Raw genomic sequence first — 22,300 nt, forward strand, 5'->3', positions numbered from 1 at the left:
TATAGATTTTCACTGTCGAAAAGCTTAAACCGTAGTACCTTTTACAAGATTGGTTATTTGGTTAAGAGTCGTAAAATAAAAATGCCAAGAATTTAAAAGTGAATCAAATTATTTCCTTATTTAATAACATTTAACATTTATTAACATACATTAAAATATTAAAAGATTAACGTATAATTTAAAACACCAAGATTCTAGATTATAGTATTTTGCTTAGTACCGTTCCCAAAGACTAGACCTCGAAAACGTTACCAACCCAGGTCTCACCGCGTGGAGGTGACTACATTCGAGACCCGAGCAGTGGACAATACCCACTGCCCTATTCCCATAAAAATTACCACACTATTACCAAGCGAATATTGGAGGAAGATTTATTCAGCTGCGAACACTAAGTCTAATTATAGTTCTAGAAAGAGTAGAAATCCTATTAGAGAATAGACAGTAACTGCAACAGAATAGCCATCGTCATTATAAAAGGCAGGTATATTCACGAATCCCAGAACCAGAATCGATATAAAAATGAACAGAGGCATCGACATCATAATCGAAACCATAATCATCATCAGATTTCGAATTAAAATCAGAATCACAATCGAAATCAAAATTGGAATGAGAACCACAATCATAATCAAAATCCGAACCAGAATCAAAGGCGAGATCAAAACCACAATCGTAAACCGTATTCGAATGAAAATCAGAATTAAAGTCGACATCGAAACCATAATAGGAATCAGAATCAGAATTAAAATAGGAATCCGGATTAAATGATACATTGTGCAAGTCCCCATTTATTAAAGTTGTAAATGAATGTGGTTTTTATACGTTTCAAAACTACGTCTTCGTTTTGTTATAACAGGGCCATTTACCATTCGTCAGAGATATACAGCAATGATAAGTGATAGTGAGTAAAAGTGATTGTTCAGTGAAAGATCATTATTATTATTCATACTAATCGTAAATTATTAAAATATAAATGCACGAAATAACTTTTCTAAAAGAGAAATATCTTTTGGAAAGCATTACCATAGTGCATGGTTATTAACACACAATGGACCCGTTTTTACTATACAATAATGCATTTAGAGATTCGAACTGATCGTAAATGCTATTTCGATACGAGATTTTCTAACGGTGTGTTGGAGTCTCACAAAACAGGAAACAAAAAAAATACAATGGTTGATGGGTCTACTCGTATACTTAACTGGTCCGTAGTTTACGGTGCCGCTTTTTCTCACCCACCTGTCGGTAGTGTCAGTACGTATTGAGTCACGGGATGATTTGCTTAGGCTTGCATTCTGTTTTCTCTCGAGGGTACAATACTTATCAGAGAGACATCGTTTATGAATCACTGTGGCAAGCTGGATACTTACGTGAATTATATCAAGAATTCTTCGAAGCAGATCGGTGACTATTGGATACTCTCAGATTAGAAGATATAGGAGGTTCGGCCTGAAGAACTGAATTATTTTTATTAGGTAATATAGAATTCACAGAATCATCGTTCGAAAAAATACGTCTTAATCAGCTGAAATCATCCTCTCGAGTTTTTAAAAACTAATCATCTAAATATCAAATTTTAAATTCTTTTTAAACTTTGCATAAATGTACTTGAAAACATTCGGAAGAAAGTCGTATACAACATGAATATCTATGTAGAGCGAATTTGACGTTCGGTTCGCATGATCGTCACGAGCTCGCCTTGCGGCTTAGTCGCCGTCTAGCTTCGTTCTACTCCTATCGGACAGTCTTCTCCTTCGTGCTCTTCTTACCCCTCCTTAGTTTCGGCTAGCCAAACCATCCCTACGGCAGCACTTTATTCCAACCTCGGTTCCAACGCGGTGTGGGTGGACGCGCGGGTAGCTGCGCAAGGGGTGATAAAGGAAAGGTAGATACCGCGGTGGGGGTGCACAAGGGTTGGTGTTGGTTAGATGCGGAGAGGGGCGAAGGGACGAGTGTGTTTCTCCGCGAACCCCTCCAGCCCCCACCCTGGCCGCACGGGCACCAACGTCAAGCGCTTTCGAAACGTTAAGGCCGACACTCGTGCGGTGCACTTCGGCCCGACGACATCGGCCACAGTCGTAGACACGTGCGTTTGCGGCCACCCTTCGCAAACGCTTTTCCGCGGAAGTTCGAGCAGTGACGCGCCACGAGTTCTTTTCGTTTGTTCGGTTCGTTGTGATTGTTAATAACTGACATCACTTTCCGGGGACGTTTAGTTTTATAAATCGTACAAATTCGCTTGAGTTCGTCGATTATTCGCATTGCGATTTTGTTCGAGGGAATAAAAAACGCGGAACGTACTTGTCAGCACGTGGTTTTACGAAGGAACAGATATTTGTGGCGATGTGTAAGTTGCACCGCGAGGAAGGGTGAGAAACAAGTGTGATCTATGTAAATGTAAGTGACACACTGCGGCGTGATATATTTCGGAGAAGGTTCGAAACGGAGTTCCTCGATGCGCTCTTCCTTGGAGGGTGCAACCTGTACGCGGTGGCAAGTCGACGATCTCTGACGAAAGCTCGTGCACAATTTTAGAGCACGTAGTAACGGAGTTTGTAATAAGAGTTAGAGAACGCGTACGCTGAAGAAGTTTGTCGATCGACGACCGGCTGGTGGACAATGAAGTCTTACCTCATCTTCGTGAGTATTAAAAAGAATTCCTTTTTACTATCAGTATCAGTGCAAAGACCGCTGTGAAGCGCCTGATTGGAGTGTTTCCGGATAAGAGCGTGTGCCCTTTTTCTCGACGCAGTCCCTTTGCTTCCTTTCGAATCTCCTCTAGCTTTTCGTCTAGTTCGTCGTTTCCTTCCTACGCTTGATTGTTGTTACTCACAAGTTGGCAGTGAAAGCTAGGCTGCATTCTCCGGAGAATTTGTCATCCTCTAACACGCGGAAGCTCGTTGTTTCTTAATTTCTTTCTTGCTCCTTACCCGAGATCAAAGACCAACAACGTCGCTTTAATCTGCCAATGACGGAATGGCGCATCTTTCCTCCTATATCTAACGCTGTTTCTTGCCTTTGTCTCCTTTGCGCTAAATCCTGCTCTGTCGTATGGGCTACTATGTCCTGACTTCATTCTCTTTCTCTGCCTTTCTTCGTCTAGTTCATCGTCTTATACATAGTCCAAAGGCAAAATTAACAGAGAAACCACGTGACTCACTCGAAGAAGGAACGAGGTCAACCGGTGCACGCGACCCTCGCCAATGTCGATTTCGAGACTTTTCGAGGCTTAAGGGTTCCATCCGGAAGTTTTACGAACGGAATTCAACCTCTTCGCAGGCCACCTGAGACCTTCGGACACGGTCGTACCGTCACTCGTGTTCATAAAGTTTTAAGCGACCACTTGGAAAATTGATTCGAACCATTGACAATAGCTTTTTAATTTCGCATCGTCAGTATCGAATTAATAACGCTTAACAAGTATTAATTCGTCGAGAAATCTGTGCATGAAATATATAATTTTTTTGTGTCGCATTCGGTCAAAGCGCTTAAAGCGCATCTAGAGTTAAAATGTCAAATCCCAAGTACTTATTGAAATTCAAAATTCGAAAATGCTGACGCATCCAGACAAATGACGAATTTTTCGAGCTTGATATTTTGGTCACGAACAAGATATACCCTGCTTGTAATCGTCACGTACACCAATAGGGAACGATGTGAATTCGATCCGCAACCAAATCGCAGTATTACATAATTATTTTTGACATAATTTTTCTTTAAAGCTGCGTTTGAAATTTCATCATAACGCATATTTTAATTAAACGATTTATACTATCAGTTTTAAATCATCGACCGGTTGCGTAACCCAATTAATATTTCAATGTTAAAAAGTTAGCGACAGCGCGTTGAATTTCGCGTGAACAGAATCGCAGCTATTCGCAAGCCTCTCAGTTCTCGAAGAAAGTTATATACATTTCGAATCGTATTGTGCGAATTTCGGGCCATTGCTGTTTGTTGCTGTAGAAACTTGGTCGGAACTTACGAGCAAAGCTTCTCCCTATACAATACGGGGGGGCCGAGAGGAACGAGAGGAGGGAGCTTCTGGAGCGTATCCCGGTTCCGGCAGAGCTTTCCCAAAAGAACTCACTAAAGGTGCAGATATTCTAATGTATGGCCACCCCTCTTGGACACATCTTTACGAATGACTTTGATTTTCGGAGCGGAACGAACGTCAACGTTTTAACGCTTAACACTATAACGCTCGAACAGATCGTTTTTTCCTCTGACATTCTTATCTCTGGGTGAGAGTTCTCCGCGATTATGAATTTTGCGAATCATGCTTATTCAACAATAAATTGATTGTAAAAAAAAACTAGTTCCAATTACAGCGATTAGAATATTGCAATATTGCATAATGAGTTTACTATAAACATAATTTATCTTAATTCATAACTGTCGACGATTAGGTAGAATTGCATAAATAGATGTTTTTGCTTAGAAAGTTGTAATTAGATCAACAAAATTACATTTAATAAGAACCAATTTAATATTATGATGACAGAGCGTAATTTTGTATCGGGGTTGATCATAAGTAAATCCCTTGTTTTATATCTGTATGAATATCTCCCGAGCGCTGCAATCTTTCCACCAAGTATTGAATAGATGTTACTTGTTCATCACCGGAGAGCGTGTCCGGTGTCGAACGAGTAGAAAGTAATCGACTATAATCTTGAAGGACAATGTTCGAAGATCTCTGTTATGGACTTTTCATACTGTGTTTTCCGCTCCCGTATTTCGTCCGGGCAGCGAGCGAAATTCTTGTTCCTACTTTCTAAAAGACGGGTAACCAGTACCGTAGTTACAAATGCAAGGTACAGGGAATAGCGTATAAAAGCTGGGTGACGCTCAACGGACCCGGTCTTCTGTGCGTAACCGAGGATCAAAAGTACAGACCCCTGCTGGGGTCGAGAGCGATTTTTTGGTGGTAGGAGAAACAGATTTTTCTGCTCGTAGTAGTATCGGAGATAACCTAAGTATCGGACTCGACCTTCTCTTATGTGTAGAAAATATGAAATATAAAAATATATGTACGTAATGACGATGAATAATTTCGTCCATAAACAACCGCTTTTCTACAATGGTCACTTGTATCTTGGAATTTTCCCACCCTTTGGAAAGCGCTAGGTTGACAATAGTTTACTTTATTGCCTAGCCGATTTTGCGTGGTCCACCCTACTAGACGAAGCTCGTCGAGAAATCATCTGTTGTTCTCTTCTAACCTGTTCCTCCTTTGCTCTCATTCTTTCTGTCTTACGTTCACGTATACCTGGACGAAAGGGCTCGAGGGATGGTGTCTCAAACAATAGGCTTGGAATCAACACGAGCCAATCGGCCACAGACACCCAACAAACAAACGTTCGTGAGCATTGGCGAGATGAACAGATAATGGAAGCGTGAAGGAGATAAGTCGAAGGGCGGATCTCATGTATAGAATACGTTGAAGCGTGATGAAATAAAATGCTGAAGTGCTTCGTGCGTTAATGATAGCACGATACCAAGCTACACCAGCTCGGCTGCCTAGTTGCTACCCGTGGTACTGCTCAGTTTCTCATATATGGAAGATCTTGACATAAATAGAATTATTTTTCTTGTTACATCGACCATACTCGTATCGAGGACAATCGTGGATAAAACTTACGGCGATACTCTAAACCTTTCTTTGATACATTGCTGAAATAAAAGTAAAATAGCAGAAGAAAGCAGGTTACCTGAAAGCATCGTTTGCTCGACCTATATTCATCTAAGAAACGTAGCTATTCTAGCACATGGCATGAAATATTGAACTATTCTTTGGAAACTCGCTGAAAGTGACCATCTTGCAGCTATTTACGAGGCTGAAATCATTCACGAAACGATGTTTATAGGCCTGTTACACTGATTTAATTTGTTACAAACAAAAATAAATACATTTTACACTTCGTCCCAGTTCACGTCTTTCATTATTTAAAAATAATCAATATAATTTTTGTTATAACAAAAATTCTAATTTTGCATCGAATTCGAATTGCATTGAAGTTTTGATGCAGGAATAACATTGGATATGAATCTTAAGTAGAATCTCGTTATAAGCAGTTTTTAATAGCTGTTGTAAGAACTTTTCGAATCATATAGATTTATTAGATAAGAGGGTCCATCGAATTAAATAAAGGATAGCTAAGATACACTTAAGAACGAGTTTGTAAACCTTGGTACGAACTGCAGAATGAACCAATGGACGTGCCACTCTGATCCTCCTCCGCTTTGAGTTAGTCGCGATCTGTACTACAGCTTCTTCGCGTAGTTCTGCCAGGCGATGTACATCGAGTTTTGGCAGAACCGACAAAGGTTACCGGGTAGCCGATGATTCCGCGCTTTGTCTCCAAACTCCGATGAATTCAGTACCACGTTCGTTTTCTAACGAGCCGGGATGCTTGGACCGCGAGCAGAATTACAAACGGTCAAATCAGCCGTGGAAAACGCGCAAACGACGCGTTTCTCCTCTCCCTGCCGCACAACCTGTTGTCTTGTGCCGATCGAAGTGTCAGTTGGAGCGCGGTAATTAGAGACTCGACGATGAGGATCGACAACGTTACCATCCGACCGTGCCCTGGCAGGTATTCCCGGGGAAAATCGAGATGCGTCGTGCGATTGCATTGTTCGCGCGACCAATATCGCTGCTAGGAATCGAACGTTGAGCGCGACAACTTTAGTCATGAATTTCTCTTACTTCCATAATGAGATGACACCATGTCTATAATAATTACGGGTCATATTCATCATATATGTCGTAGTCATGTTTGCTTTGCATTTAAAATCGATATTCGTGAGTCAGAACTCGAACGATCTTTTAATTACTTTAATCCGTTTTTATGCTCACATGTTTGGTAATTCTTTCATACAACGCGCTAAATTGTATAGAAACTGTGAATGCCAGAAATTTGCAACGCGACGCAATTGAAATTTTACGTGCAACCGTGGGTGCAATCTTGGAAGAGACACGGTGCCAGCTAGGGAATAACCATGATTCGTGGAAAGTTGATTGGCGGCTTCTAATTAACGACTTGGTTTAACAACTGAAATCGGGATTATTGGTAATACACACGACGTTATGTAAAGTAACCGTACATCAAAGGCCTACAGAGCGACTTGTGTTCGGCCGGGTTCTAGTTACACGGTCGCCCATGGGAAATCTTGGGCGAGCATCTCTTGCAGCTTGCTCGCGAGGCATAAGGAAACATTCTATAGATCTGTCTTTACGAGTGACTGGTGCACCGAGATCGGTAATGGCTGCTAGAATCTCTGCGGAAGTCTCTTTGGACTAGACCTCCTCCCTTCTCGTTTGCGTGTCGAACACCGAATGCATTCCAGTCTCGTGTCCTAGTCAATTGAGTCTTTTGATTAAATTTTCTCGATGCCCACAGGTAATTTTCTCGTACGATCATCGTTTTAGCTATCTGGTGCATATTCGTCAGAATTTAATAAGAATTCTTTTTATAAAAGGGAAAAGTATTAAAAGTATTATTTTTATTATTATAAAAAGTATTATTGTAATTAGGTGTTTACAGTTCATATAATATTCACAATATTCGGTCTTATCTAGGCTTTTATTTAAAAATCCGACTAGAGTTCAGTTTCTTTCTGCAGTATCTAGTTAACATACCCGATACCATACAATGTCCCTAAATTCTCCCCCAGCATTTCTCTCCCCCGATGGTACCGTGATCACAGAAATGAAGCCATCTTGGCGAAACTAGAGAACGAAAGGATCGCATCGTTAGTCGGAATCGAGCGCACCGGGGACGACTTTCTTCCTGCGTTCGAACATATCGGAGTCGTTCCTTCCCGGTGTGCAAATACAAATTGACGACGTCGCAGAAACCCGAATCGGCTTTCGTGATAAAAAATCTGAGTCATTATCGAAGCCGCGGAGGCGGGCAGCGATCGTCACGCAAACCGTTTCGGTCCCTTCGATCTGTCTTTATTCAGCGGTAAGTGGGCTGTTAATGGGTCGAGGAGCGACTCGGCCGGTCGTAGCAGCCACTTTACAGATTGCCCTCGAGTAGTAAGCCGTTAAGCCTCGTGCTGTACAGAAAATGTTTTAAGAAGCAAACGGCTGCCAGCCTTTAAAAGGATTACCGGCGCGAACACGCGCGCGAGAAGACGCGCCGCGACGTTTAACCGCCTGGAAAGCTTATCTTCCTCTCCCACTATCTTTTCCCTTTTAATGCGAGTTTCACGGATTCTCACTGTCCGCCAATTGTACACACGGTGAGATAACCCGTCGGATCCCGAGATTACGGATCGAACGATGAATCAACCGAAGTGTGATAACGAAGGAATACGGCAATCTGTTTCAGCTGCGTTACGTGTTAGTCACCTATTCTCGGTGGCCTGCTGAACTCTGAATTATTTCGTTACCACTGACTGGAATATTGCATACTGTGTACTTTATGTTAGACTGATTTGCAACGTTGAATGGAGCCTCTCCTTTAATTTTCATCCCCGATGGGCTTTCAAAGTTCGGATACGAATTTAATGTTAATTGCAAAATATAATATGTTACGATGTATTTATAGTGCGATTTAACTCGACCAGATTCATGGTGCATTTTAAATTATCTTTCCTAAATATTAGTAAGTGCCTTTATTGACTTTTCCCATCAAAATACTACAGTTATTAATATATCTTTCTTCACATCTTATTCATAACACTTCTCTTTTATCATTGATCACTCTTGTCACATAAACGTTTTGAGAGGTTCACTATGAAGTTTCAAATCCAATTTATTGCACTTTTTATGTAACACTCTTTTATTTTTATGTGTGTATAAAAGAGGGCTATTTCTCAAATAAATGAACAAAAGTCTTTTGGCAATTTTACGTGGATATAATAATCGAGATTCGCGAATTAAGACATGAAGCAAACAATAGGGATATGTGTAACAATAAAGCGAGACCACAGATGTATCCAACTTTGTGACCAGCTTACGTGCCAAAGAAGCACAATGCTTCCCCTCGGTAATAGCCTCTTCTGTGTTTTATGGATTCCTCCGCGTCAATCGATAGGAACAAGACATTTCGAATGACTTGTTCCAAATACATCCGCCTATCAAGACAGATAGGACTTGTCTAAGCTGCGCTCATCGTTCGAAGAACTGGTAATGGGTCAGTATCGTGAAAATATTCCGTGTATTATAATTTTTATTCCTTCAGAACCTTTGCTTAGTACTTGATATTTTTTATGTGCTACGAATATTTTCCTTAAATAAGTACTTGAATAAATTTCTGTCGTTTCATACTTTAGCTTTGCTTTTCCATTGATTTTAAGCGTTTGCTAATAATCGATTTATCAACATTTAATGATTTTTATAAGTCTTTAAATATCTGATATGAATCATCATCAAATATTAAATTGTTATATATGAAATGTCTCCTTCCAAGTGTTACAACATTTTTATAATACTAATGAATGTATGCTACGTTATCTGAAATTACATGCAACTATTATACTAGTTCCTACGTTTTATTGTTTTTTTACCTTCCTTTACTTAAATATTAGGAAATGGTAAGAAACTTATTCACGTACTGGATACATCAATTACATTTTCATCTTGTTAGAAATAGATTATTCGAATGAAATTATAAAGTTAGTATTACCTGAGGCAACGCGTGATGAAGCTTATTAAAAAAAATGAGAGACAGGAACGTCATAAAGTAATTTTGAAACCGCCTGTTACTCTGAGATTTCGTGACAGTGATTAATTTAAACCGCGATTCAAATCACGATTGTTACCAAATTACATCAAGAATAAAGTCGCCCATACTCGTCGTATCTAAATCTCCGCCAACCTAATGATACTGCCTCTGGCATCGAATGTTACGTAACAATGGGCGATTCTTGTATGCACGTTCAGATTTATCGAGCGCGATTAAGTGGCGTTCCTGCTGGTTTCGTGTTCGGGAGATGCTATGCTCGATGCGTCAAAAAGTAATTATAGAAAATAAACGTTAGGTTGATCAAACAATATCTAAAAATAAATTCACTCTTGCCAGTTTGGAACAATGATTGATAGACTGAATTTTATATATTCGTAGGATAAGTGTACACGCCGAAAACGTGAAAAATGCATCTAGTATTCAGGAATTCTCTGAACATGAAAAACGATGTGCGTTTTTAAATGATTACACAAATTTCTACCTACATAGATTGCATTTTGTAAATGGATATTAGAAGTGTTTTATTTTGCGTGAAAATTCGTATCGACTGATTTCAAACGCATTGCTATCGTTTTGTTATTCGGTCGCTACTACCATTACTTGGTTTTCCGAAGGGAATACCCGTCTTCTAAATACCAATAGCTTCCGTAACTATCGGCGTGAGTTGTAAAAATACACGGTGTATTTACGGAGGGAGAGTATTTCCCGGTTCCGCTTATGGACAAATGTTTGCGCGTGCTATAGAAAGAAACCCCTCAGGAGAGATAGTTCGGTGAAAGAGAAATACGTAGAAAAAGGGAAAGGAAAGTATTATGAAAATGGAATTTTTCTCGGACGCGGATACGAGTTAAATCTCAAGTTACCCTTCCTCGTCGCAGAGGGTGAGTAAGAGAGGCTGGAAGATTACGAAAAATCTTCGAATCTCCAGGGACATTTGCTAGTGATAACCGTGCGTGTATAAAATCTTTACGGGATACATAATGCTTCAATATTCCGCGAGGAAAGACCGCGTTATATAGATTTTTTCTTCCTTGCGATGTTACTTCGGTTTGATCATCGAACTATCTGCCGAATAGAATTCGGCGCTGGAATTAGATATAGACTTCATCAATGACTCGCATTGCAAATAGAACGATATTTTATTTAAACTCGGTGGCCCATTGGTTGATGAAAATGGAATTCCTCGAGGAAGCATATCTATCTTGTTTAAAAAAAAAATCTTCCTACTGCAGTTTACTAATAGAGTTTCTGTTAAAAGTGTCAATTATTCTCATTCGAACGCGAGCTGGCATCATCCATTTTAACTTATGCTAAATTAAAGTATGATATGTTAGACGGAATTAAATTTGAATGGTATTATTAAATTTAATCCAGTTTTAATTTGATATAAGATTGTTCTACCAAGTATCTAGAGCGTATCCTCGCTAATTTAACAACAGCTAAAAATGGAAAGGTCATATTCTATGTTTATCGTTACGTCATCTCGAGGTAGCAAGTCACGAGATCAATTTGCAACAAAGAAAACGATCGTTGTTCCCGGATAGCGATATACGTGTAGAATAGAATCCTGTCGTGAGAAACGAGCCTTAACGCTTGCTTTCCCATGTAACCAGTAGACTTAATCTCACACGAGGACTCCTCGAGGGTATCACGCTAAGCGGACCAATACCAGCGATAAGGCGCGTGTACATAACGAACAAGTAGTATATATCTACGTGCGTCCAGCAGCCTCGCCCTTGTCAAAAATCGAGAAAATGATGTCTACTCGAATTCGTTTAAAGGTGTATGAATCCACACAGCGAGCATCGTATTTGCTCTTTATCGACAACACAAATGTCTTTACCTGTCGGCAGATTCATTGTTTCAATTGTGTCTCACGATTGTTCCGTTCTTCTTTACGATCTCGGATTTCTATCCAGTTATTAGAGAATCGTTCTTCGATACATCGGTTGTTAGATTGTTACTTAATTTCACGATACGATGGTGCTTGCGGTGCGCGGTCGTTAGTTTGGCGCAATAGTACCCAGCGCTGGTTAACGAGAAAGGCTCGAACCGGGGAGGGAGATTACGTCATTAAAGTAGAAGATTTCATGAGAGTACTACCGGAACCCGGGATGTTCATTGACAACACCGGGTACCAGTGCCTCGTTCAACTTTCTGCATGCAAACACGCCGTACAGCTCCCGTCTTTCGCTGGACTTGCTTAGTTTACGAATAACTTCGACGTTCCAAGCTTTACCGGTGTTTTCTCGGGAAACCATAACACGACATAATTAACGGTCAAACCACAAGGCGTGAAAGACGGAAAGCTCCAATCTACTAATTGGAAATTGCAAATTCGCGATTTTACGAGCACGCCGTACAACACCAGATGCACGAGTAACAGTCCGTTCAAACGATGCGATTTTTTTACCGATTCCGTAAAACTACCGCATCACCTGAATGGACTGTAAAGACCTACTTGTATTATCTTATATATGATATTATGAAGTTACACGTGCGTAATCAGTTAGAAAACAGGACACGGTTTTTACAATTTACGAGCCTCCATAATCTGAGGAATTAAAATTTTTGTATCGGTTCACGCATCTATTTTGCCCTCGATTGGGCGTGAAACGAAGCAAATTGATTTTGTAATGGGCGCGCGCTGCTCCAATTACTACGGATTCGATGTTATCGATGGGACAACGCAAAATAATCGGTTCCGGTTACGGCCTGCCTCCGTGACTACGTTATTCTCGCGGTTCGATCGATTCGCATCTAAGCCGCGTAAAGTGCTCGTGAATCGTCGCGAGTAGTCATAATAGCAATTTCTTCACGTAGCCAAGACAAATATAAACTTCACTCTAGCGTAGAGATTGAATAAATATTAAGAACCGTTGAGGAAGTTCAAATTAACTTAATCTTGAAAGCTGAACATCATTTATCGTATATTATAGATTTTGTTTGTGATAGGTAAATATTTCTTTGTGTTCAATTAGCAATTTCGTCGATATTCCATTTTCCTTTCATTGAGACGAGTAACTTATCGAACGATCATTAAAATCATGTATGCGTTTCTTTCACCGTGTCGTTTTCTATTTTTTATTCAGGTAACAAAATCATATGCTTCCTAATTGCAAATTTATCGAAGCTGTTACAGTCGAATCGAGGTAGAGACGAAATGATCAGAAGCCACGTATTCTTTGAACAAAGAGATCCATCGTGCAACGATTTACAAGTCCAAGATAATTCCTCCCTGCGATCGGTTAATTCACGGGATTATGCGGTTTTAGTTATGGGAAGAATAATTCAACGAGGTCGAGTTTTGCCTTGTCTTTTGAGGGATTATGTAAATTCTCCTACTCGATTCGAATCTCCGGATTACTCGACGAGCTATTTCGATCGCGATAATCGTCGCTAACTGTCCCCAGCTTCTCCTCCTAATTACGTCTCACTAATGGTAGACCGCCTTCTCCGGCTATTTCTTTTTTCGAAGTGAAACTGTCGGACGTACGTTTTCTCGCGTGCGAAATGAATTCGCAAAAATCTTGCCCACGAGCAACGGGCCATTGAATTCCTTCTGAGGACCTTTCTCGGTGGCCCGTTACGGCCCTCGACGAAGCAGTCATTGCTACTTTAAGCGGCCGATTACATGACGCAGCACGGGCACAACGGTGAGCAGATCGAGCACGGCATAAAATTTTTATCGAGAATTTCTGATTGAACGACCGTTTTACGACATTAACGCTGCGAGCCTCCGCAGTTCGGATGTCTCTACTCGACGCACGTCCGATTTCGAAACATGTTTCGACTTGTATGAAAACTGCACTTTCTGTTTTAATAAAAACCGTGATAAACGTTTCAGTTGGAATAAAATGCGATACAGAGACTCCACGTGCTTTTTAAATGGATATATCTCTTTACCTTTTATGTCTTTAAAAGTGAAAACTAATTGAATGTAATTGACGTACAAATCGAATTGCAGTAGGGCCTCTAATTATATGAACACCAATGATGTGAACATTCTATTATATATACTATTCTTATCTCTAGTATTCTAAGACATAAGAAATTATCTACGTTTTAGCACTTGCCTCTCAATTAGTTCATGTAATGAAGATTCTGATTTATATAAAAAGAAATCCTTAATCCTTTAGTTTGTCCATTTTTGTTTTGCATGTATATATTAGTTGATGATCGAGAGCAGAGAGCGAGAGCTTGCACGTTGTATGCGAAGGATTCTGTGGCTTTCCATAGTTCCCTGACGGTATGCAAAGTATCGCCGCAACTGGTAGCGTTTCCCGGAGTCAAAACAACTTGCCTTAACCAAAAAATCGGAAAATCAAATTGGTGGCATACAAGGACATTCAATAAAAATCACTTCTCATATTATATGTATTAATTGATAATGAGCAACGTTTAAAATTGTTCTGTATAAAACTGTAGCGTGCTCCCCAATAAATTACGGCCCTGTGTATCCGATAAATCCAAAAATCACATTCACGTTTCTGTTTGGAAACAAGCAGGACGAATGGATCAGATAGAACTGATAGATAGCCTGGGCTTGCTGATTCGATCGAAAACAGTCGAATCGGGGTACAGTTAATAACGATCCCGACTTATTACAGTGCTTTCTTCTCCGCCGGACTCGTTAACCCGCAAAAGACAATTATCGCGTCCGCGCGTAAACAGGATCGATCGATCGTCGAAGGCAACAGCAGTACCCATTCGATTGAGTTGTTCGACCGGTTAACCGTGAAGTACCATTAGCGGCTACTTACTTGGTTATTAGGAAGTTTCCCGCTCGTTTTGCCGATCTCTCGACACAAGAACGTCGTCGGAGCAATTACTCGGACGCGAGGATTCTGAGAAACGTTCGTGTCCCTCGGCCGGGAGACATACGTGCCACGCGAGGATCAGCGTCGATGCGACGCGATCGATCGAATAATTGTTTCGTCGATATCGACGCCATGTATCAGACCCGCACGTGAAGGAAGAAAAGTTAACGAGGCTAGCCATTCGTTATTTTCTTCTTCGGATTGAGGATGGAGGCACGATGATCGTACATAGAGACAGAAAAAAGACATCTGAAGAAAAATCTAATTGATAGAGGAATTTTAACGCGAATGGATTTACTCTTAGCGTCTGCTGCTCCTGATAGTGAATTGGTTTTTTTATATCTCCTTTTGATGATAGAATTCTATTCATCGTTGATGTTAAGATACAGAAATATAAAACGCTAAAAACGAGATGACTTTCTTTTCAAATTAAAATCTATTATGGATTTAATTTTCATACTATGACAATTGCAATTATACCACGGATTTTGTATATTTACAGAAAATCATATGCCTTAGGAATGTAAAAATGCATTTAATATTCAAAAATATGTACAATATCAAAAGCGAACTATATATTATTGTTTTTAAAAGATAAAGGAAATTGTTATCTTAATCACATTTATTAAATTTACATTACGAATGTTTCATTAACATGAAAGATCGCAGTCCAATTATAATACGTAAAAATAAAACGTTTCGATTTTTTACATCAGAAGTGCAAAGTAAATTCATCACAGGATTACTAATTAATGAAAAATTCGTCTGTAAGAATTATTAGTGACTGCGACGCGATCCCGCTCCGTCCCTTTGGAAGGTCCCGGTGAATCGAATTTCGTGGCCTCTTCCTTTGCCCGACCTTAATTACCTTTACGCAAATGACTTCGCATTGGCGTAACGCGCCGCTGCTGCAACCTCTCCTGCGGCTATCGACTAGATTTCGATCGTTGAGATTCGCTTTAGTCTTGTACTTTTTGGATGGAATCCACTCTTCTGTTTGCAGAGTTCAAATTAGTCGATGAATTTCAGTTCCAAATCAAAGTACTCTTAATATTAATTTAGTTCAATATATTAGTTCGTGCAAATGCTTATTATTAATACATGTATATTATTATCTTTTTATACATATAGATGTATGTCATAATAAAAATTAATTTAGTCTATCGATACTATGAATATGTTTTCAAAATGTCTGCAGGCACGTGAATAACGTACTCTAACCAAGGTACAACTAAGGCAATCCGTTCGTTGTATCACGAAAAGCCTGAGTGCTCAAAGCCAACCTAATTAACACTCAAAGTGCAAAGGGTTAAATGTAGCTATCTTAAACGCGCGCATCTTTAAGCTTTTGGCGTGCAATCGACGAATATTAAGTGAGACGTTAGGTACAGCCCAATTACGCCGGAGGATCCTTGAGCGTAAATTTCACACCTTTTCATCTTTATGCCACTCCAAAGTAAAACAAGGTCGAAGGAAACTCTATATAATGCAACTCTATTTATCCGTCCTCGATTCATTCGAACGAAATCTTATTGAATTCAAAACAATGCTAACTTGTCGAGTTTGCGACAATTTAATTGCAGATTCTACCAAATGGAATTCCTGTTAATTTTGTCAGCATTGTGTTATAAAAAAGTCAAATTATTTGAATCGAACACACGACACGGCATTTCAAGAAAACATTTCATGTGCATTAGCCTAATATCTACGACACAATTTTTGTTAACATCCATTAATAGCATTAATTAATTTATCGTCGAAGTTTTCAACGAAAAAAATTTAGTTTGATCGATCAGGGTGCATCGAATATTTATTATCAATTTCCTCTTACGCGTTCGTTCCGATTCCAGACTCGTACGCAACTTCTGAGAATATGAAATTCCAAGTTTTTCGCGTGCATTATTAGGTGGGAGCCGAAAATGCTCCAGCTTTTCCAAGAAATAACCTGGGTCTTCCTAACGGGATACTGAACAAGGTACGCGATCGGGTGCGGTACGGCGGCGTTGCGAACTCTCGTGGAAAGTAGTGCACTAAGTTAGCGTCAACGGAATAGCCGGTGTTAGGAAGAACCAATAAAGAAAAAAGTCCAGCCGAGTCGGCGCCAATTTGTTAGGCGTACCGAAACGTATCTGACGCCTACGTTCCATTCGAACTATCTTGGATTGTCGTTTTTATGTGCGCAGAACAGAGCGAAGTCCTCGTTTCTCTACTTGTCGTTCCGTTATGGAGCAGAGTCATACCGTTAACGGGCGAATTTTATTTGGCATCGTGTTTCTAATTAAATTACTCAGCGCAACGTTCGAAATAAAAAATAGAATGCAGGGTATTTTATATAATAATTGATGTGATACAATATTTCACATTATAATGATTGATGCAAGAATTGATTTAATAATTGGTACAATCTTTTGCACTAAATCATATAAAAATCTTTTCAATTTTTGCACTAAATCATATAATATAAATATAAACTGATAACTATAATGCATTTTATAAGTGTTTTTATTCATTTGTTCTGCGATCGGTCTTGAATGAACGAAGCGTTCGCACCAGTCTGTGAAAAACTAGATAGAAAGGCTAAGCTGCCGCGTAATAAGATTTGTGAGATACGAGACACCCTAAGACGCATTCCTTCTCTACGTTTCCTTCGTTACATCGATTTTGCTGGTACTCCGCGTAAGCAATTCGTGGCCGACGTAAATCACGTGCGCATTCGAGTGCTCGAAACCGAGTCCGAGTTATTTGGTGGTCCCAAGAGTTTAGAATTGTTTACGTGAGTTTTTCGTGGTCGATTAATTCTTTAAAACACTAAGTCTGTTGACATGTACTCTGTAGGAGTTTGCTATAAATATTTTATATTCTTATTCAGTATACATATCTTAATTTATCATTATATTATTATATTTTTGCAAACATACAAACAAATTCTTTCTCTTCCGTTCCATTCATTCCGTAAGGAGGTCAAAGGGGCAAAATGCATATTCACAAAATTCGCAATATCTTTGAAGTTCCATGAGTTAGCGACTTTGTTTTTATTTGTGAAATAAGTTTGCAAATAAGTACTTCTAGTATTATCCAATTACATTAGAATACCATTAACGATACTTGGATACGCGACGAGAATGCTAGTATGCATTAATTAAGAAGGAAGTACATGCAATCTTAGTTATACTCTCCGTACTTACAACATCTGATACCATTTTCAATTTTAGTTGTTACCGAACTTCTTCCTGATTCAGTAATCTCAAGTATCTTATCCTCGCAATCAATACACGACCTACTACTTTCTTAACCACCCTCGTACAGCCAGCTACATAATCGTTCCCACTTCATCCCTTCGAGGAGAGTTGAAAGGCAGAAGCTTTTGAAAGGTGTCTCGAAAAAAAGTGTGCAGTCCGATGAAAGCGTGGGTGCGGAAATTTAACGCGCCTGGTCGTCGCCGCCGCCGCAGCTGCCGCGTTATTTCGCCGCGGGCTATGTGTTTTCCGTGGACGCGGAAGGGGGTGGGATCGGCGCATTTGCGTAGCGCAACGAATATCCTTATTCCACGGTTCGCTCGTTCACAGTTCCGCAGCTTCGTTCCGAATTCCACCTCCGGTCTCTCGAACACGCAGCCAGCACGGCAAGTCGTCCTCGTAGAGAGCGAGACGGAGAGGCAAACGTGTTATTGATCAGCTTGTATAAACGGGAACGGTCTCACGCGCGCCAGGGGATTATAAACGGCCCACGAAGTTGTGAGCAACCCCGCGATTCGTTCGCGTATCGTTCTGGCGCTATACCATTCGCCAGCGCGGGTGAAACTTCGCGCGAGTTACGTCGCGTCACGCGCGGACCCTTGCCGCACGCTGAGCTATACCGATGAAGCCTGTGTCAAAAGCGTAGAACTCCTGAAGGAAACCAGGTACCCCTATGATTTCTCAAGCCTTTTCTTTATATTTTTCTTTTGTTCTGTAACTTTTAGTTTTCGAAATACATAAAAAATCATCAAGCTATCTGATCTCCCTTACAAGTTTTACGATTTTCACAGGAACTTCGATGGTTTAGCGCCGCGTACGCCGCTTGTCTCGTGAATTACGCGCGTTCCACCGCGAGGAGCGCGCGCGCGAAATTATTAATCCGCTTTTATTCGGGACGCGCGTGAGCACCAGTCACGCGACTCGTACATGTTGTCGATCGAACCTCCGATAATCAGCTCGTTTCTATGAACCTTTTATTTCTTCCAGTCGGTATGTGACTCAGCGGGTTCTTATTCATAAATTATATCAGCAATTTACTGGTACTCGCGAAAGTGATTAGCCAGATAGATCGTTAACAGAATTATATACGTAATTCGAAATTGTAATACATTCGCGACGGGAATCGTGACTTAATATAGAGAGGTACGTGTCAAAAAAGTGAATGCAACAACTGGATCAATTTTCCCTATGGAAAGAAACGTTTCCCGGAAATGTTGAAAGATGTCTGAACATCAATTGCATCGTAGTATGAACTTGTTTTGCGTGACGCGTACACGTTGCGTTCCATTTTTCCTCGGCAAGTGTCGATAGCAATACACCTCGGTACGTTCCATTCCCTGATAGAATGTTGGGTCTAGTAGCAAGTTTTTCGTATCTTAGGCCGTTTCTCGCTGCATCATGCAAACTGCGTTGCACACTGGATAAGTCCATCAATCTTCCGGCGAAGAAATCTTCCTTCACGGTTACGGCATCGAGCTCTCTCGCCGGTGTTTACCTTGTTCCAGGCTTGAAATCAAGCGGAACTCTCGTCGATATTTCGGGGACATCCCTCCGGCTTCAGATCTTGTTTATTCGTTCAGTGTGATCCCAGCTTGCCTCATCCAATAAATTGTCTTGGCTTATAGGAAAGGTCCGACGGAAAATCGGATGACGCCGGCATAGATGCAAATGCAATTTCATTGAATGATTGGCGTCGCTATGGCGACTAAAACGTACTTTGACGTCTTTTCGTTCGCCTTGATCAAGATTGACAATGAGTTTCGTACTAATTAAGAAACAATTCTAGCATAAGCGAAATATGAGAGTATAACGTCTATAAAGCACGTCTAACGTTTGTTAGATCGTCGTTTTGTTTAATCTTCGCTTGGCGGATGTCTTTCAATCTACACACTCGATTTTTCCATATCAATTGCCTGTAGTGACTGAATGCTCGAGACTACTTATCGCGAGTTCTATGTATTCTGTCGATACGAAAATAGACGGTCGGAAATCAAGAATTCGATATCGGTGGATTAGCGTCGCCCACACGCCATGAAAGCTCGACGAGCACGAAGAAACTGTTCTGCATTTGCTCGCTCGACGAAACTCGAAGGAACATAGCCGATTCGAATGTTGATCGATTCAATTGACTGAAGTTACCTTCGTCTCGACGAGTCAATACTTCTGACGCAACTGTTCCCGCCCGGATCAACGATGTTCTCGCAGTTCGTTGCTCGTTCGCCCTTCACATTGTTTCCAACAGGCACCATCGTTTTATTCATAACTGAAAACGCGGATTGTTGGAACTGAGCTCGTTTTTTTAACACTAATTTTCGATAGATTTTTCTTTTGAATTGCTGGTGAAAAAAATCAGAATTTGGCAGATCGTGAGGAATGGAATAGAATGAAACTAGAGTACAGACTTCTTTCAACTGCGATCTGACTACGTTTCTGCCAGCCGTCCGCGGCATAGCATCGGCATGTTTCGTCTAAACAGCTTTCTACAGAATCGGCTACTCCGATTCTTCGCTCCATTCGCTCGTTTCTTTTTTCTCTCCGCCTCTCTTTTTTCACCCTCACTTTTCCCTTTTTTCGTTTAACTGGCATCTCCCTTTCCTCTGTCCGTGCTCTCCTCCACTTGTTTGCGTTCCACCCTTTCTCCTGGTCTCTGTTCTCTTTTTTCATCAACTCCCATACCTCGACCCTGTCCACAAATTCGGATTCCACGTTGGCGCGGAACAATTCGGGTAAACTGAATGCGTCGATCGAGGTTTTCCTTTCCGCTTCTGCTGTCAATGATTTTTTAATCAGTGAAATTGGACAAAGGCCGACAGCGGTTCCTTTTTCAAATTTCATGTCGGATCCTCGCTTGTCTTCGATTCGCGTTTTCAACTGTGATTTCTTTGTTATAGGTTGTACACCGGATAGTACCAATCGATTTTTGAAACGATTGTTTCTTTATCTCCCTTTATCATCGGATAAAAAAAAAATTGGCATCGCTCACTCTTTTATTCGCAATTTCCCCTAGCCGCTGTATTATTTGTCTCTCGTTTTAACTTTTCAAAATCGCTTGTATCTACTCGAATAGAAATACCAGTACACAAACTGGAATAAACTCGTCATGGAGTTTGTCATAATGCGCGCGAGCCGCATAAAAATACTGCAGAATTCTTCTTCAATTTTCAACTCAACATGCACTTGTCCTCATAAATGCACAGTGTATAACATATAAACTCTGTTGTCAACTTTTTACAATCAAGTTTTAAACTTCTATATTTTTAAAAAATCTTGTCAAGCTGTAATGAATATTTCTTATGTATATTTCTTGTTCATAAATTTTGATTTTCTTTTAAATTGAATAATTTTTGCCCTGTTATGTATCGTAAAATTGATCTGTACCGAGGAAAATTTCTGAGGAAACTGATATAGATAGGGACGGTTGGTCTAGGAAATTAACATGTTTCGCATAGTTGATTGACGCGACTGGTTACGCATGGTGACAGAAATCATCGCATAAGTTAACAAGGGGAATGTTGAACACGAGAGAGACGATTCCTGATAATGGCGATTCCGCTGCACTAAAACTAATTCGCCTTTCTGTATTGCTCTCTTGAGACAATTTAGAATTTAATAAATTGAATTACCAAGTAATACAATTTGAAACGTAATCCAACATTCTCCTAATATTTTGAATATTTTAAAACGAGCGATACATCGGCTGTCACAATATATGTATACAGTTCGTTCAAACATACTTATCCTGTGCCATGCATTTAATTCAAATCATTTATTTATGATTTTCAATTCGATTTATAATAATGGACGTTTTCCGCTTGGAAAATTGCAGTTTGAAAGGTGAAACGATGTTTCATATGCACCGACCTAACAATGTATTTAGAAAATTGTGGAGGTAGTCTGATTTTTCAAATTGTTATTTTAATTCTTGTATATTCAAATGAATAAAAGCTGGGATGCGCCAAGATATTCAGGCTTTCAAACGCTAAATATTCACAATGCTCGGAACCGCATAGTTTCGACGATATCGTAATGCCCGCGGTACCAACTAGATTACACCGTTGAAAGAAACTATTAGAGCGTGATGTGCCGTTCGTATTGATAAAGATTAACAGTGTCCCTTCTCCTTCCTTCTTTCGCAATGGAAGAGATTAATCACACTTTAAGATGGGCTTGAAGTACTGTTCAGACTCGAAATAATCCTGAAAAGAATCTTGAAGGACTTCTTCGTTCGAGGGAAAGCGTCGCGTCAAAGAAGGAATGGATCTATCGAAAACGTTTCGGTGCATAGACGATCAGATTAGCCACGACCCTGTTGGAGGATTAATTATCGGGTTACCAATCTTGATCGTGGCTAATTTTTCGAAGGGCAAGGAAACACTTGCTGACACCGCGAGCGATTTATCTATCTCGATGAACCGATATTTTTTCCTCTCTTGGGCTCCTCCGGTCGATGGAGAAGGGTAACCTGCATTGACGACAACGGCCGACCGATTAACTCACTATGCTTGGCTTGCTTAAACGGTTGAAAAACGAGGCCGGACGGACACGAATG

General features: G+C 40.3%; 1 protein-coding gene across 1 annotated transcript in view; it reads left to right on the forward strand.

The window, feature by feature from the left end:
- The first annotated feature begins 2,026 nt into the window (after positions 1 to 2,026).
- nolo (ADAMTS-like no long nerve cord) overlaps positions 2,027 to 22,300 on the forward strand; it is a 175,727-nt gene continuing 155,453 nt past the window's right edge. Inside the window, exon 1 of the mRNA XM_018033538.2 lies at positions 2,027 to 2,640. Coding sequence (XP_017889027.1) covers positions 2,620 to 2,640 — 21 coding nt within the window. The 5' untranslated portion in view covers positions 2,027 to 2,619. The remainder of the gene's footprint in view (positions 2,641 to 22,300) is intronic.

The sequence above is a fragment of the Ceratina calcarata genome, unplaced genomic scaffold (assembly GCF_001652005.2).
Source record: "Ceratina calcarata isolate Rehan_Ccalc_2016 unplaced genomic scaffold, ASM165200v1 scaffold72.2, whole genome shotgun sequence".
In the NCBI taxonomy this organism is placed as follows: Eukaryota; Metazoa; Arthropoda; class Insecta; order Hymenoptera; family Apidae; genus Ceratina; species Ceratina calcarata.